This window comes from Myotis myotis, unplaced genomic scaffold (genome assembly GCF_014108235.1).
Source record: "Myotis myotis isolate mMyoMyo1 unplaced genomic scaffold, mMyoMyo1.p scaffold_m19_p_4, whole genome shotgun sequence".
Classification (NCBI taxonomy): domain Eukaryota; kingdom Metazoa; phylum Chordata; class Mammalia; order Chiroptera; family Vespertilionidae; genus Myotis; species Myotis myotis.
The window spans coordinates 27,032,208-27,049,632 of NW_023416346.1; the positions used below are offsets into that span (position 1 = coordinate 27,032,208).

Consider the following 17,425-nt stretch of genomic DNA (forward strand, 5'->3'; position numbering starts at 1 on the left):
AGAGAGCAGGACATAAAAGCTTTTCAAAGGCATCCCTGAAGACACTTCTGGTTCACACATTCAGGGCTGAATACATTATTTGATATTTATATAGTTTATATATATACCCTTAAGGAGCTTTACATTTAGAAAATGCTGGGTTAATTGTTGAGCATTGCTGTGTTTAATATCCAACCCTCTATTTTTCTTTTCTTTTGTTAAGAGGATGTATTGTTGCCTCACAATAAACTTTATTTTCAGGAGAAAAAAAAATAGATTACTTAGAAAACAGGTGACTCTGTGTGTGCTTCTTGACACTTAATTTATCAATAACACCTCATAAATTATTAACCAATTACAGGTGTTTGCAACTTTCATTTCCAGGTGTCTATGTGAAAAGAGCATGAATATTTTGATACCAACCAAATTAGTGAGCAGGGATGTCAGAATGAAAACAGCCTCTTTCTAATGGTCTTTTACAAGTTGTAGTTATGTGTCCCACCTATTGTACATGGAAGATAAAGCTTTATTTTCCTTTCACTTAGAAAACCAATTTTCCAAAAAATTGTGTTTTGGTGCTTCTGGCTTATCTTTAAAGGGAATCCTATTTTGGTTTGCAAACTTTCAATTTAACTCTTTACCTCTTTTACTGATTTATCCCTGGTGAAAATCCTGCAGATCTTAAGAAATCCCAGACATCAACTAAAATCTTCTCTGAAAGCTGGCTTCAAGCACAAGAATTCTTTTCGATTTGAATGGGGTAATGATTACACTTACAGCCGGTATAATGAAAAAACATCAATGCAGTTTATTTCAATACTTCTAATTTACGAGAACAAGTGCTTAATGCTACATCAGAAGTCAATGAGTCAATACCTAACTTTGAAAGCATAAGCAAGAAAGACCCAACATTTTATTGGGACTACACAATTTAGCACAGTACTAGGCACCATACTAGAACAAAAACACACACAAAATTTAAGTATGAACGATAACAGACATTCTTAAACTCCAGGGGATCAATGAACCTCCCAAAACTATATACAAAAAGTTGTGTAGTGCATGCACTTTTTTGGGGAGAGGTTCCACAACTCCAATCAACTTCTAAAGGGGCCAAACAGTACAGAGCAGAATTCTAATACCCTTCCCTATATTTTCAGTAAAGAAAGCTGTGGATGGACCTCAGGAAGTTTACTCTTGCACATATAAGAGTTAGTTTTCATGGAAAGAGGGTAGAAAGGAAAACAAATAAAAATAACTTGCTAGGACTGGGCAGGGGAAAACTCCAAAGTGCTGTTTACATTATTAGTTTAGTAACATGTTCTGGTTTAGAGAGGAGAAATGGGGACCTAAGTGGTAATATAAGATGGAAGCAAGGAAACTCTTATAGGATTTTTCAAATCCTTAAACTAAAACCTTAAGTATGAATAAAGCAATAGCAAGAACATAAAATGCAACTTAACGCAAGTCCAATTTTCAGTTTCTGCATATTGACAACTTATTTTTATTTTTGAATATCACAAACTTCAATCAGAATACTTTAAAAAATATTCTGCATGCATTTAACAAATCTGACAAAGGATGAGTAATCAGTTTACTTGTATTATACTATGAAGTTTTAACTGAACAGCCAATTAACATATATTTGAGATCATTAAGTACAGGTAACAATGCAAAAGTAAATGCATTAATCTGATGGCATCCTATCACTATGCAATGTTTATTAACACTACTAGTAATTACCCTGGAGCATAGGCAAAATGTAGATGGAGGAATTTCCCTCAAAAGCAAGTTTAAGGGATTAAATATCATCATCATCATCACCACCACCACTACTGAGGATAAAGCTGCTGCATGTGGACTGGGCCCTTTTTCCCCGAACATTCCTCATACAACACACAGTCCCTTTCTCATCAGAATCATCAGATTTCTCAGAGGAATCCTCATCATCTTCGAGCATGTTTTCATCCTCCTTTGCATCTTCTTCACCTTTTTTTTCATCTGAATATTCAAACATCTTCTCATCTGCATCATCATCTTCCTCCTTTTCATCAGCATCTTCAAGCCCCTTTTCATCTGCATCTTCTTTGGCCTCTTTTCCATCAGACTCATCATCAAAAACTTTTTCATAAGTATCTTCTTCTCCGTCTTCATCTGATTCTTCATCGTCAAACTCTCTCTCAGAGCCTTCCTCATCAATAACTTTTTCAGAGCTGTCATCATCAAATTGTGATCTTTCAGAGTCATTTTCTTCTAACTCTTTTTCGAGAAAGCTTCCATTAAACTCATCAGAGCCATTCTCATCAAATTCTTTTCTGAGGTCATTTTCTTCAAATTCTTTTTCAGAGCTGTCTTCAAAGAGCTTTCCAGAGTAGTCTTCTTCAGCTTCTCTTTCTGACTCAGCTTCTTCAGACTCCTTGTTGGGGCGATCTTCTCCAGACTCCTTTTTAAAGCCATTCTCTTCAAAATCACTTTTGAGTAGCTTCTTTTTGGATTCTCTTCCGGGGCCATTCACTTTGGACTCATTTTTAGGACCACCCTCTTCAAACTCCTTTTGGGGGCAGCCTTCTTCAGATTCTTTCTGGGGGTAGCGTTTCTCAGCCTCTTTTTTGAGGCCACTTTCTTCAATATCTTCTTCAAATTCTCCCCCATCTTCTGATTTTTCAAACTTCTTTTCATCTACAGGCTCTTCAAATTCCATTTGAGTTTCAGCTTCTTCATCATTCATTTTAGATGTGCTAGGGCACTCTGAAAAATGCCTTACTCTAGAAGGCCCTGCCCTTTCTGAAGCACAGATGGAATTTGAACGCCGAAGACCTTTACTGGCCTCGGGAGACTCAAGGAAAGCCTCCCATCCTTTCAGCCTTTCCTCTCTTTCTCTTGTGGTCTCCTCCACCTGTGCATAAATGGAAATTTCCATTAAAATAAGTTTTAGGCTAAAAGTATTAACATCTCTGAGCATTACTAATATTGACAAAAGTATCCTGATTTTATAAGTCATTGCTTCTTAGGAAATCAAAGCAATTCCCTATCTTCAGTTCTCAAAACTTTACATCTTGATTTATAGAGTTGACCTTAAGATCATTTAAATAAATGCCCACCACAGTACTGCAGAAATGTCTCATCAATTAAAAAGTTAATATTTGAACTCTGCCTTTACAGCACAGAAAGGAAGAGGAACATTTTGATTAATATGTTCTTTTCTTATCACTATTCTTAGCAAGCCTCAAATTTCAGACTTATAAACTGAAAAGTTGAACATTTTTCTTTCTATGCTCTGAATGCAAAATATTATTTAAAAGTACTACTATTAGACCTAGCGGGTTTGCCTCAGTGGATAGAGCATAAGCCTGGGGACCGAAGGGTTCTGGGTTCGATTCCCATCAAGGGCACATACTTTGGTTGCAGGCTCCTCCCCAGCCTGGGCCCTGGTCAGGGATTGTGCATGAGGCAACCAATCGATGTATCTCTCTCTCACATCGGTATTCCTCTCTGTCTTTCCCTCTCTCTAAAAATCAATGGAAAAATGTCCTTGGGTGAGGATTTAAAATAAATAGATAAATAATAAAAGTACTACTATTACAATACACAGATTAAACCAAATCCAAAACTTATCTGAAGGACTGCTAGTTCAGTGTTTGTTGGTAACAAATTATGTTCCCTTGATAGTTGCAGAATTTACCTGATAGTCTGTAGTTCCATCCCATACTTGGGCAGTGATTTGACGACCACCAAACCACCGTCCATCCAGAGTTTGAATACAATAATCAGCTTCCTCTGGTTCCCTGAAGGACACAGAGGCCACACCATCTGGGTGTCTCTAGAAAAAATAAGGAAGAAAACAAAAGAATAAATGAGAAAATTCAAAATAAAACATACACATTTGACAAAGTAGGTAAGTGGGAGTTGTTTTTTCTGATAAATTGAGTAAAATATACTATGTATGAAGCCTTTCTTCCCTTTTACCCTAGCCAGTAACACATAGCTAGCTGCCTCTTCAACTTAATCTTTTCTAGGAAGAACCAAGCATGATGTCCTTGGAAATGTTTCTGCTAACAACACTGTCTAGGACAGGCAAGGCAGCATAGTTGTTAAATGTGGACTCTGAAGTTGAATAGCCCTGGGATTCAATCCTGGCTCCGCCATTTAGCAGCTGAATGATCTTGGGAAAGGTGCTCAATCTCTAAACTTTCAGCATCCTCATCTGTAAAATGGGTATAATAGCACCTACCTACCTCAAAGGATTGAAGATTAAATGAGATAACACGTACAGTAACTTGAAGTACGCAATCAATAAATAGCGACTATTTTGTTATAAATGTGCCAATTAAGGAAGTAAAAAATGGGTGAGAAGAGGAAACATATAAGAGAATATTTTCCTTGATTGTTTTTCTCCAAATATAGAGGAGGAGAATCATTCAAGAGGGGAAAATATGGGCAAATAGGGAACCATATATTTTTCTTGTACTTTCTTTACCTGATCATATACTCTAGAGTGATGATAAAGGGAAATAATCACAGAGTACCAAATCTATCAAAGCATTGACTTACAATCCATGTTCATCTAATTATTGCTAACAGATGCCTACCATTAGATGGAAGACCTACTATATAAGAACATTAATGTAAAATTTAGGGCATACTGACAACTGGTAATAACTTTTAACTGGAAGAATGATTGTTCCAGAAATCATTTGTCCGAGCCATGAACTTACATCAAACAGAAGAAGCTTCCTAATTTGTCCAAACTTCGAACACTCTACTCGAAGATCTTCTCTGATCTCATTTAGCACCAATGGATCATCCTGAAAAAATACAAATTCCGATAATTAAATGTCCTGCTTTGACATACCAACAAATAAAAAAGGTTTTAAGTTATTTATGTTTGTCTGTAGTCTACGAAATTAAAAAAAAAACTTCATGAGCCTAGATTCTACTATATTGGACAGGTCTACACTAAATAATTTGAGGTTCAGGCCCACAGAGACACTGAATAAAAAACAAGATTGTCTGTAGTCCCGCTGACTGACAGGCTCTCATTAAGTTCAGCAGACCAAACCAGACCAAGGCAGGTGGGCAAACAAGGACAGCACCAAGGGTTTCTCTACCTGTAAACTCTGAAGTCCACTACTGCCCTTCCAGCTAGGTGGTATAAGCACATGAAAAGAAAAATTTCCTTTATGTGCAAAGATGCTAAAGAGAAAATGTTTTATCCATTCAGGAATGAAAAGATTCTGTCTTGTGATTAACTGGGGTTTCATTCAATCATTCCTGTACGTTTTCTTCATATAAATACCAAGGACCTATTAATATATTGAGAGCCTATTGTGGTGCCAGGCACAATTCTATACAGAGGGAATATTAACAGCAAACAAACAAGGTAGACAGTCCTGGCTCTCATGGAGCACACATTCAAGTAGAGGAGATTCAATTATTTCTGATAATATGAAATGTGATGAAGGAAACAAAGGGTATAATATAAAGCTCTATAACTCTAAAGTAAAATTTACACTAAACCAATAAGGGTGTTTTTTTTTAAACAATCAAAAATTTATAAGCATGAAACTTCTATCCTTAAAAATATCCAATGGAGGGAATTTCTAGGAGTCAAGGTAGAATAAATGTGGCTTTTGGAGGAAAGAATATTTGCTAAGGTAGGAAAAGCTAAATCTGGCCAGGGTGATAGCTAGACTCAAATAAGGTGTTTCAATGAGCAAGACAGGAGGCAGAAGCAGAAACAAAAACAATGTAATTACACAATAGACTCCTTACTTGCAGAGCTTCCAGATACTTTGAGTTAGGTTTCCATTTATATTCACGTTCAAGTGTTAGGAGTATGCAATATGTATGAATCAAGGACCTTAAGTCAGATACTAATAGGTATCCTAATTTTTTTTTAAAATATATTTTATTGATTTTTTACAGAGAGGAAGGGAGAGAGATAGAGTTAGAAACATCGATGAGAGAGAAACATCGATCAGCTGCCTCCTGCACATCTCCCATTGGGGATGTGCCCACAACCCAGGTACATGACCCCGACCGGAATCGAACCTGGGACCTTTCAGTCTGCAGGCCGACGCTCTATCCACTGAGCCAAACCGGTTTCTAGGTATCCTAATTTAAAAAATCAATTATTACCAGGGGGGGTAAAATGTGATTTATTGTAGTCAATTTTGGAGTTGTACCTAGCAGACTAGATATCATGATCCATCTATGCATTCCTTTTAAAGCCCTACCTGACAAGGACTACATTTCAAAAAGTATTTAGTGTGCATGTGTACACGTGTACTTTTTAAACATACTTCATTATCACTGCAAGTCTAAAGCAGCTCTGCTATATTTCAAGATTCTTCAGAATTTCAGTCAGAAGAGACATAAAAAAAACTTAAATAGGTCACATGTATCTCACCAACGATCTCAAAAGATACAGACTCCATAGGTGCATAGTAAACCCTATCATATCACGATTCACCCGGACAGAGCTCAAAGACCAATCTGGGGCCTTAGTATCTAAAGGGAAAACGATATTTCCATTCTGATTCTGTTTAAATGCACAAAAGGAACAAGAGTGGTCTTTGGTTGCAACTAGATCATTCGTAAACCTGGAATTTTACATTATGAACATTTTTTTCTTACGTGCAAGAATCTAGGAAAATAGTAAAGACTTGTTCTTCCACAAATAATTCCACTGGTCTATGCCAAAAGACAGAGATAAGAACAAGAGGCAGAATGCAATATGAAGGTACCCTGATGGCAATTAACATTCCTTAAAACTCCCTAGGCCCTAGCTGATTTGGCTCAGTGGATAGAGCATTGACCTGTGGACTGAAGGCTCCCAGTTTCAATTCAGGTCAAGGGCACATGCCTGGGTTGTGGGTTCGATACCTAGTAGAAGGTGTGCAGGGGGCAGGCAATTGATGATTCTCTCTTATCACTGATGTTTCTATTTCTCCATCTCCCTTCCTTTCTGAAATCAGTAAAAATGTATTTAAAAAAAAACCTCTCTAGTAGCTCTTCCTTTATTTGCTGTTCCTGGAATTTTACATGGACATTAATATTATAAAGTCCTCCTAATAGCCACCAAAGACTTGTGTAAAAACTAGGTCCTGAAAAACAACCTCCAATATTAAAACATCAGGGGCTTTATTTCATTAACTTCAGGAGTTCTAAGACCAAATTTTTAGTACTAAAATGAAGTTTTCACTTCAAGTGTGAAACTGGTCCTCCCCACCAAAATCAACCCATACTTGGAGCTCCCATAAATCTTTTAATTATTATATTTTTTGTAATTTCCCATACCAAGTAGCTGCCATTTGGGGCCACAGTATGGGCATTAAACAGTCTTAGCTATGATACAATTAAAGAAACACTGAGCTAACCATGAGAAAATCTGAAAAGTTTGACTGATGCTTGGCTACGTTTTTCTATCTTGAGGACTACATAAATGTGCAGGATGTAACATGAGAAAGATGGGGGGAGGCAAGCTTGGGCTCCCTTAAAAGAAGGCATATCAACGTTTTAATCAGTAAGAATATTGTACCCTACCTCAAAATCCATAGGATGAAACATATTTTTGATGATGACAACTCGTTCATGGCGCATTCGGATTGACCCATCCTTTCTCTCAGGTCTCCAATCCAATTGCCTAATGACACAAAGTAGAAATAATCCTTTATTGGTTATTTAAAAATGATGATTATTTGATTCCAGAACAACAATGTATATTTTAGTCACAGTTCTATTCAGAGAACTTTCTGGAATAAAAATAACAGGCAGGTGAAAGATGGACCCAATATCTGAAATCCCCAGAATATACAGGGTGGGGTAAAAGTAGGTTTGCAGCCGAAACCGGTTTGGCTCAGTGGATAGAGCCTCAGCCTGCGGACTGAAAGGTCCCAGGTTCAATTCCGGTCAAAGGCATGTACCTTGGTTGCGGGCACATCTCCAATAGGGGGTGTGCAGGAGGCAGCTGATCGATGCTTCTCTCTCATCGATGTTTCTAACTCTCTATCTCTCTCCCTTCCTCTCTGTAAAAAATCAATAAAATATATTTTAAAAAAAAGTAGGTTTGCAGTTGTTCATATGGAAAATAATACATTAATAAATAATAATACAAGAATAGCCGAAACCGGTTTGGCTCAGTGGATAGAGCGTCAGCCTGCGGACTGAAGGGTCCCAGGTTCGATTCCGGTCAAGGGCATGTACCTGGGTTGCAGGCATATCCCCAGTAGGAGATGTGCAGGAGGCAGCTGATCGATGTTTCTCTCTCATCGATGTTTCTAACTCTCTATCTCTCTCCCTTCCTCTCTGTAAAAAATCAATAAAATATATTTTAAAAAAAAAAGAATAAACTCTGTGTTTTGCATACTCATAACTGAAAACCTATTTTTTGCCCCACCCTGCTTTTTTTTCAGAACTGCTGTCTGGTTACAAATATTCCAATGACATTCCTGAAAAAGTTCGAATTATTCACTATGTATGATTATCTAAGAAGATATACTCAGGCCAAAAAATGTGTTCAAATTGTACTGGTTTTTAGGTACTTTTATGATTATGACAAACTGCACTGAAATATGTAAAACTACTCATTCTTTGTTATAATCTTAAATTTTACTGTTTATAAAAATTGTAGGTATCTGTTTTAACTATTCCTGTAAAAAACTGTAGAAAATCACCTAAATGCTTTCATAATCATTTATAAAAGTGTTATCAGAACTCACTGTGAAAAAGGTACTTATCACTTTGGCTAATTTCTTAAAACTAGTATATTTCAAAACACATATTAAACAAATGGGTTAACAGAAACTTGATGGCATTATGCATATGCTAGTATATGTAATACATTATAAATACAATGATAAAACCTATCATTTCAAATTTCTAATACAAGCCTGTATGTAAAAATTTAGCTCCTGTTGTAGCTGATTTCAATACACATTGAAAATGAACTAATGACTGATATACAGGCCTAAACTATCTTGTTTAATCTGATGTTCAACAACTTCCGAAGAGATAGCTTTGTTATCTCATTTAAGTTCTTGTTGTATTACCAATGAACACCCCAGAAAATGAAAAACACCACTGCTGCCAAATCATCCTGTGGTACAGATTACTGAAGGTTCCGGATGAAGGTTCTTTAAAAATAATTTGTAGGTATATTTAGGAGATGTTCTATATGAACAAAACTAGGTGGCTATTACCAAAAGAATACTCTAGGATATTTATAAAAATCTTTCAAAGAAGAAAAGAACACAAACTTTTGTTGCTGAGATAGCTTTTTCTTGTAATCCCTGCATTTCTTCTTCTTCTTAGAAGCATCATATTCTCCCTTCAGTTGAAACTTTGCCACCTCGACATGTAATCTGTAGCCTCTAATTTCATCTTCATCCAAAAGTTTTAATGCAAGATCCACAGATTCCCTCTTTATAAAGGGAAAAACAAGACACAGTCAGTAAGGTACACACTGAAATAAAACTTCAGTTGTTGTTTATTTTTAGATGAATGATGACTATATATGCAATAATAATTTAAGCATAACTACCCAGTTTGGGAACCTGCATTCAAGATATAGCTACCTCCAACCAGCCATGTGAACTTGGGCAAGTTATTCAAGATTCCTAACCTGTTTTTTCATCTGTAAAATGGGAATAGTAATGCCTTCATCATAGGTTCTTGACAAAATTAAATGGAATACACATAAAGGATGGTGATTGGCATATGGTACTTGCTCAATAAATTAATATCATTATTGAAGTAGTTTTGTTTCTTGGCATCTCGATTTTTCAACTAGAGAATAAGTCAAATGAACTTGTGTGATTTCTAAGGTGCATGCCAGTTTTAAAATTATAAGGGATTCCCAAAAAGATGTCAGCTTAATCCTACCACCTTCTAATTTCATTGATATGCTGTATACTCACAACATACCCATGGTGTTGGTACTGTTGTTTTTTATCACTTTGATTTTACTTTGTAATTATTTCCAAGTTCTTTGACATATGTGTATGTCATCATCATGCCCATTTCTTTTATATCCTGCAATAATGAGTAGCACTTGCTTCTAAGATGATAGGTGTTCTAGAAATGATGAATGCCTTTAACACGGAGTTTTCCCTATGCAATTTATGACACCATGGATAGAGTTCTACCAATAACACCATACTCTCCCAATAAAAAGATATTCTGTAGTAGTAAGCATAAGCTATCAGCTCCTTTGTTGTCTAACTCAGGGGTCAGAAAACTTATTTTGTAAAAAGCCAATTAATGAATATTTTAGACTTTGTGGGCCACATGGTTTGTGCTGCAACCATTCGACTCTGCTGTTCAAATATGTAAGTAGACACAAATTCGTAAATGAATGAATGCAGCCATTTTAATAATAAAAAATTTATTAACAACATCAGGCAGTGGGCTGGAGTTTGCTGATCCTTGGTCTAATTCATTCAAATAGGCAAATAAAAAATATTACTGGCTTTTTCTTCCTTGTGGACTTTGAAAATGTGTTCTGAATTGATTATATGCATACACTCTGAAAGAGCTCTTTGCAGTGAGAATTCTTTTTAAGACAAAAGCACTTTGGTCATATAACTTACTTTGACCTGATGAACAAGTGAATAATCTTACCAATTACACACAGGCACAATCTGAAATTTCAGTTTTCTTCATGTCCTGTTTTGAATAGTTCTCCATCTTAGTAATCATCGATATAAAATTATAGCCCTGGTTCCTGATTTAAAAATGGAAAAGAAACTTATCTGACCACATAACTAACCTTCAAATAACAGCAAAGCCCATCTCCTTTAAGATTTCCTTGATTATCTTTGTAGAGCTTGACCTTAAATTCTTCTGTTTGAGGATCTCTCATAATAATGCCAAACTTGGACATGAGCTGTATAAATTCATCCAGTGTAATGTCTGGAGGCAAACCTATCAACATTAGGGAAAAAAATTTTTAATTTATAAAGGCATCTAAATAAAGGTAAGGGTTATTTAGCATTCTACCAATTAGAAAGCTATAACTTAGATGAGCACAATTTTGAATTTCTAAACGTATGTAAAAATCTCACATATATAGAATTGAGGAAATTTCATGTTTCAATGAATCTGAAGGGACAAACTGCCACAAGTAACCTAAAGCAGACAAAAAGGATGGCATGCATGCAAAGTTACATACACTTAATTTTTCTTAGTTTTGTAATAAACAAACATATTCCTCACTAATGCAAACAACTGAACAAAAATGGCAAAATCATAAGAAACAGGCTTCAGAGAAACGGAAAACTAAACATGACTTTGTGAAAAACATAAAAATCAAATATTTTCTATTCTAAAGCTGTTTAAAAAGGTATACGGCCGAAACCGGTTTGGCTCAGTGGATAGAGCGTCAGCCTGCGGACTGAAAGGTCCCAGGTTCGATTCCGGTCAAGGGCATGTACCTGGGTTGCTCACATCCCCAGTAGGAGGTGTGCGGGAGGCAGCTGGTCGATGTTTCTCTCTCATTGATGTTTCTAACTCTCTCTCTCTCTCTCCCTTTCTCTCTGTAAGAAATCAATAAAATATAAAAAAAAATAAAATAAAATAAAATAAAAATAAATAAAAATAAATAAAAATAAAAAGGTATACATACCAGACACATATACATTTGTATTTCTGTCTTCTTCAACATGAAACCACCCTAAAAATAAAAATGAATAAATAAAACGCATGCAAGAAAAGGTAAAAGTCACATTATAAAATCTTGGCAGTGTGGCAGTTTCTCAAAACTTCCAGGAAGTTTTTTTTTTTTTTTTACCCCGAGAACAAGACAAATTCAAACTACTGTCCAGCTTTCAATGTATATGGCTCTTCTGACAGATAATCAGTTTCAGAACTCTGTCTAAAAAAAGAGAGTTATTTATATATTTTTAAAATTGTATTGTATTGGGGTGACATTGGTTAATAAAATTATGAGTTTCAGGTGTACAATTCTATAATGTATCATCTCTATATTGTATTGTGTGTTCACCACCCAAACTCAAGTCTCCTCAACAATTATCTCTTTTACCCTCTTCTCTCTCCTCCCATCCCCCGGGTTCCCTCTGGTAATCACCATACTGTTGTCTGTGTCTATGAGGTATTTTTTTAATTGATTTTAGAGAGGAAAGGAGAGAGAGAAAACACAGTAAGTTGCCTCCCATACGCACCCTGATGGGGACCAAACCCACAACCTGGGCGTGCCTGACTGGGAATTGAACCAGCGACCTTTTGGTGCAAGGGACAATACTCAATCAATTGAGCCACACCAGCCAGTGTTTTTCTTAATCCCTTCACTTTTTCACCCAGCCCCCAAATCCACCTCCCCTCTGGCAGCTGTCAATCTGCTCTCTGTGTCTATGAGTCTGTTTCTACTTTGCTTTGTTAGTTAATTTTGTTTCACATATAAGTGAAATCATATGGTATTTGTCTTTCTCTGACTGGTTTATTTCACTTAGCATAATACTTTCTAGGTCCATCCATGCTGTCTCAAAAGATAAGATTTCCTTTTATTTTTACAGTGAGAAGTATTTCACTGTGTAAATGTACCACAGCTTTTATATCCACTCACCTACTGAAGGGCACTTGGGCTGCTTCCAAATCTTTACTATGATTCTGATGCTTCCTTAAAAAAAACCACCCTTGCATTGACTTTAGACCTTCACATTAAATTGCTTCTGACTCCAATCTACTGTGTTAGACATGGCTAAGCTGAAGCAAAACTGGCTTAAGTTCAATTTAATTAAACTCAAAAACTGTAAAAAATAACCTTACAAACAGAACTTTTGATAATCCTGTAATAGTAGCTCTATTTTGCAAAGGAAGCAACTGAGGAATAGAATTGAAACAACTCATTCCATGCCCATAAATTAGTGTGAGAGCCAATATATGAACCCAAATAATAATTTTTAAAAACCCATCGCAATGATTCCTTCAGAGCCATTATAATTCTCCAAAAAGTAACTATATACACACACACTCACATTTTTAATTTTCACACTCATGTTTTGCAAGCTAAATCCACTTGCCTGATTCAGCCTTTCTCTTTTCTCCTCTCTTTTTGGGATCAGTGGGTTCAGGGTTTTTTCTTTGTGGAGGTTCTTCTGCAGGCCTAGCATTAACATCTTGTACATTTGCAGTAGAGCTAGATGCACCATCATTAGAAAAGCCATAATTGGCCTGATATGTAGCAATGAAATCTTCAGTGATCTGAACAAGAAATTCAACACAAACACACACACACACACAAATTAAAAAATTATTTTCTCCTGTAAAAAGTTTACACTGTGTTAAATTACAGCATATTCAGTTATACAACTTAACATAAAAGTGTTGTAGTAATAAAGTGTAAATGCAAGAACCGTCACCTTACGGGTGGGGCAAATGTAGGTTTACAATTGTTTGTATGGAAAATAATACATCAACTAAATATCATTTTTTAAATATGTTTTTATTGATTCCAGAGAGAGGAAGAGGGAGAGGGAGAGAGAAACATCAATGAGAGAGAAACATTAATTGGCTGCCTCCTACACGGATCGAACCCATAACCTGGGCATGTGCCCTGCTTAGGAATGGAACCAGCTACCTCCTGGTGCATGAGATGATGCTCAACCAACTGGGCCACGCCGGGTGATAATACATTAATTAATAAATAATAATATAAGAATAAACTCTGTTTCGCATGCTCACAACTGTACACCTGCTTTTGCCCCACCCTGTATATAGAAAACTGTGTATGATAAGAAATAAGACATGGGAACTTGGATTACCAACACAAAAGTCTGAGATATTACTGTTATTTTAAATGATGTTGACACCTTCCTTGTTGTTTCATTTATAAATTACTACCTCTCCACAGTCTACTTAAGCAAGGCTATGAGAACATATAACAAAGGAAGTACCAGATAATAAAATAGGATAAAAACCAATAGCAACAAATTCGTATTTTGTGTATTTATTTATTTCAGAGAGAAGGGAGAGGGAAAGTTAGAAACATCAATGATGAAAGAAACATCAATGATGAAAGAGAATCAATGATTGGCTGTCTCCTGCATGCCCAGTGGGGGATCGAGCCTGAAACCCGGGCATGTGCCCTGAGTGGGAATCTAACCAGCAACCTCCTGGTTCATGGTCCATGCTCAAACACTGAGCCACACTGGTCAGGCCAGAATTAATTTTTCTTTAACTATATAGATGTACAAAGTATATGTACACTAAATGTTTATATATCTGTAAGCAAAGAGAACAGAACAGAATTTTTATTTGGTGTTTAAAGAAAAGGGCTAACAACAGTAAATCTAAATGCTTGTTTTAATGTTATAATGAATTAAATCACTTTATCATTTACTGTAAAAAAAACTAAGAACTAATCCAACTTACATCTATCCTGGCTTTCAGGGGGGGGGGGAAAGCACAATTTCACAATGCAAGAAATGTAGTTATGTCTTTATACCACATAGGAATGGGAAACATTTTAACTCAAAGTTTGAATAGATATGGGCTTCCATGGCATAAAAGTTAATCTAATTGTCAGACTATTGTTAAAAGAACTGAGAAGGCTAAAGAAACCAAATCTGCGCTAGGTCTGGCACTGCCAGTACAAGAGTGAAATATAGTTGACCCTTGAACAACACAGGAGTTAGGGACATCAACACCTTACTCAGTAGAAAATTTACATATAACTTTTGACTCTCCAAGAACTCTACAACTTTTCAGGTTTAACTAATTTGAAATAATGGGTGAAGCCAGACTAAGCTTTGAATACAGAAAATTTATCCTAAAGTGCCACTAAACTTTTATTAATATAAAAGATAATGTTTATAGTACAAAATTGGCAATAGTCGACAAATTGAAGGCATACAAATACCAAACGAAATGATTCTTATTTGCAATTCCATTGCTTGGCATTATAAGCAGTGCCTGGGCCAGTTTGAAAACAGGCATTGATGAAAAAATTATTCCATTCTGTTGATTCTTTTAAAATTTAAAAATGAACTATATGTTAATAAACAATGACTTTATAATCATTCAAAGTGTATACATTTTTGGGACACCCTGTATATTGTATACTGCATTCTTTTTTTAAATTGATTTTTATTTTATTTTTTAATATATATTTTATTGATTTTTTACAGGGAGGAAGGATAGAGAGTTAGAAACATCAATGAGAGAGAAACATCGACCAGCTGCCTCCTGCACACCCCCTACTGGAAATGTGCCCGAAAACAAGGTACATGCCCTTGACCGGAATCGAACCTGGGACCCTTCAGTCCGCAGACCGAAGCTCTATCCACTAAGCCAAACCGGTTAGGGCTTAAACTGATTTTTAGAGAGAAAGGAAAGGAGAGGGAGAAAGAGAAACAGCAATTTGAGAGGGAGGTATCGATTGGCTGCCTACGGCACACCCCCTACCCAGGATTGAGCCCACAGCCTAGGCATGTGCCCTGACTGGGAATGGAAGTGGCAACCCTTCAGTGCACGGGATGATGCCCAACCATCTGAGCCACACTGGCCAGGGTGTATGCTGTATTCTTAAAGCTGCAGAAAAGGAATAAGAAAGAGAAAATACATTTACAGTACTGTACTACATTTACTGATACCGTAAGTTTATGTGAACTGTTTACAAGGTGATGAAAAATTTGTGTCTAAGTGGATTCAGTTCAAACCCTGGTTGTTCAAGAATCAACTAGTACATTTAACAATCTGAAGGGATTGGAACATACACAAACACAAAATGGGAAAGAAAGAAGTTGAATAATTTTTAAAGTTACACAATGGAGACATGGTTTGTTATTTCAGGCTTCCAAGTCAATTAGTGTGCTATTGGTATCCTTTTCCCCAACCATATGAGATTCTGGTTAACGGGATACTTTTACAGAGAAGTTTATAAGAACCAAGTCTAACACCAGTTACTTTACTGAAATTAAGCTGAAGTAAAATGCTTAATAATTTCCAAATACTCTAAATAAATATACACATATCTTTTCCATTTGTATTTTGTGCACCTCTAGTCATATTCCTGTGGTTATTTGGTTCAAGCATGTGTTTAGGGACAAAACTTAATAGGAAAGTAGAGGTGCAAAATTCAATCAGTAATGCTATATAAATGGCTAGGTTAAAAAAAAAATCAAGAAGCTGCATTTTGCACACAGTATATAAGCTAAACACCTGAATTCCCAGGATAAGTGAGGTTGGCTCCCTGAGAGTAACAGCTACCAAGTTTGTTCTTAGTGTTTTTCCTCTTTGCAATAAAAAGCAGTCACCAATGTAATACCCAACTACGACCTTCACAGATAAAATTATTAAGGCATAGAAAAAAAAGACAAGAATTAAATTACATTTACGACATCTCCCTAAAGATTTCCCTTCCTTTACACACTGGTTCCGCAACAACAGAACAAAAAGAAAGGCCACTACTAATGGGGGCTCTACCTCAAGACCTCGAAAAGAAAATGAGCGGCCTGCTCTGCAGAGGCACCGGCAACACACACTTACCTTGGGGAACCAAGCCTTCTTATCCAGGTCCCATTCGTAGGGAGTGTCATCCGGCTGCTGCCCGAAAGAATTGTTTTCTCTACCTGGACCTTTCTGGGTGTCTCCGTACAATTTTTGCAATCGCAACTGCTCGTCAAAGTCGTCTTTCCCATCCAAGTTGTTGCGGCTCATGTTGCCGACTTAGCCCAGGAGAACAGTCCAGAGGAGCTCAAAGGCCGAGATGAGACTAGGGGGGGAATAAAGAAAATGAGGTCTGCCAAGCTCGGCCCTCCCCTCCCGGCGCGCCTCCCCGCAGCGCCCCAGCAGCCCCCGGGAGGTCTCGCCACACAGCGGCCACACCGCTCCCCCGCCACCGCCCGGCCGCCGCGCGCGCCCGGCTGTGCCGCCGCCCACCTGGCTCGCTTCCCCGGGTCTCCGAGCAGCTACCACCCCCGGGCGCGCGCCACCGCCTACTGGGTCTGAAAAGACTGCAGTTCCTGAGGCAACGTCGGGAACGGACTTGAGAACTGAGGCCCGCTCACACTGACGCAGTCGCCATCGTTGGCACGTCGAGACGCTGCGGATCGCGCCGACACGCCCACGTTGACGTCAAGGAGCGTCGACGCAGGCCTGGGGGCGGGACCCAAAGGGCGGGACGCTAGGGGGCGCGCGCGGCTGCCACGCGCAGGTGCCCACGCGGACCGCCTTGGGCGGGCGAGGGGTGCGGGAATATTTAGTTTTTAGGTCCCGCGACAGGCAGGGCTGGGCCAGGCCGGGGCGGCAGCCCGAAAGCACGGGAATAGTTGCCCCCGGCGGACGGATGTCGGAGCGCCGCCATTTTGGGGGCGGTGCTTGGGACCTACTGAAATGGATTGTATTGCTGAGAAACTGCTGCGCCGCATTCGCCCAAAGGCCCCTCCTCCGCGTGGGAAACGTGTCTTTTACTAGTTTCTTTCTAATTCCC

At 37.7% G+C, this 17,425-nt stretch overlaps 1 protein-coding gene across 2 annotated transcripts; it reads right to left on the bottom strand.

The window, feature by feature from the left end:
• Positions 1–764: 764 nt before the first annotated feature.
• HTATSF1 (HIV-1 Tat specific factor 1) lies at positions 765–17,055 on the bottom strand. 2 transcript variants are annotated; one of them, XM_036305079.1, is made up of 10 exons: positions 16,876–17,046; positions 16,483–16,708; positions 13,017–13,197; positions 11,603–11,650; positions 10,748–10,902; positions 9,237–9,400; positions 7,525–7,624; positions 4,695–4,784; positions 3,662–3,799; positions 765–2,875 (listed from the first exon to the last, which is right to left on the bottom strand). In XM_036305079.1, exons 2-10 carry the CDS (start codon positions 16,651–16,653, stop codon positions 1,781–1,783), a joined length of 2,142 nt encoding a protein of 713 aa, XP_036160972.1. In that variant the 5' UTR covers positions 16,654–16,708; positions 16,876–17,046; the 3' UTR covers positions 765–1,780. The 2 variants fall into 2 exon arrangements, with proteins under 2 accessions (XP_036160972.1, XP_036160973.1); XM_036305080.1 differs by having other exon boundaries at positions 1,781–2,875; positions 16,936–17,055.
• Between the last annotated feature and the right edge of the window lie 370 nt (positions 17,056–17,425).

Bases quoted from the DNA above. Each gene is read 5' to 3' on its own strand.
- HTATSF1 (XM_036305079.1), bottom strand. From the start codon at position 16,653: ATGAGCCGCAACAACTTGGATGGGAAAGACGACTTTGACGAGCAGTTG. The intron at 10,903-11,602 runs GTATGTATACCT...TAATGTTGATAG, and splicing joins TACAAATGTATATGTGTCTG to GTTTGCCTCCAGACATTACA. The intron at 9,401-10,747 runs GTTAGTTATGTG...CCCTTTATAAAG, and splicing joins GGCTTTGCTGTTATTTGAAG to AGGGAATCTGTGGATCTTGC.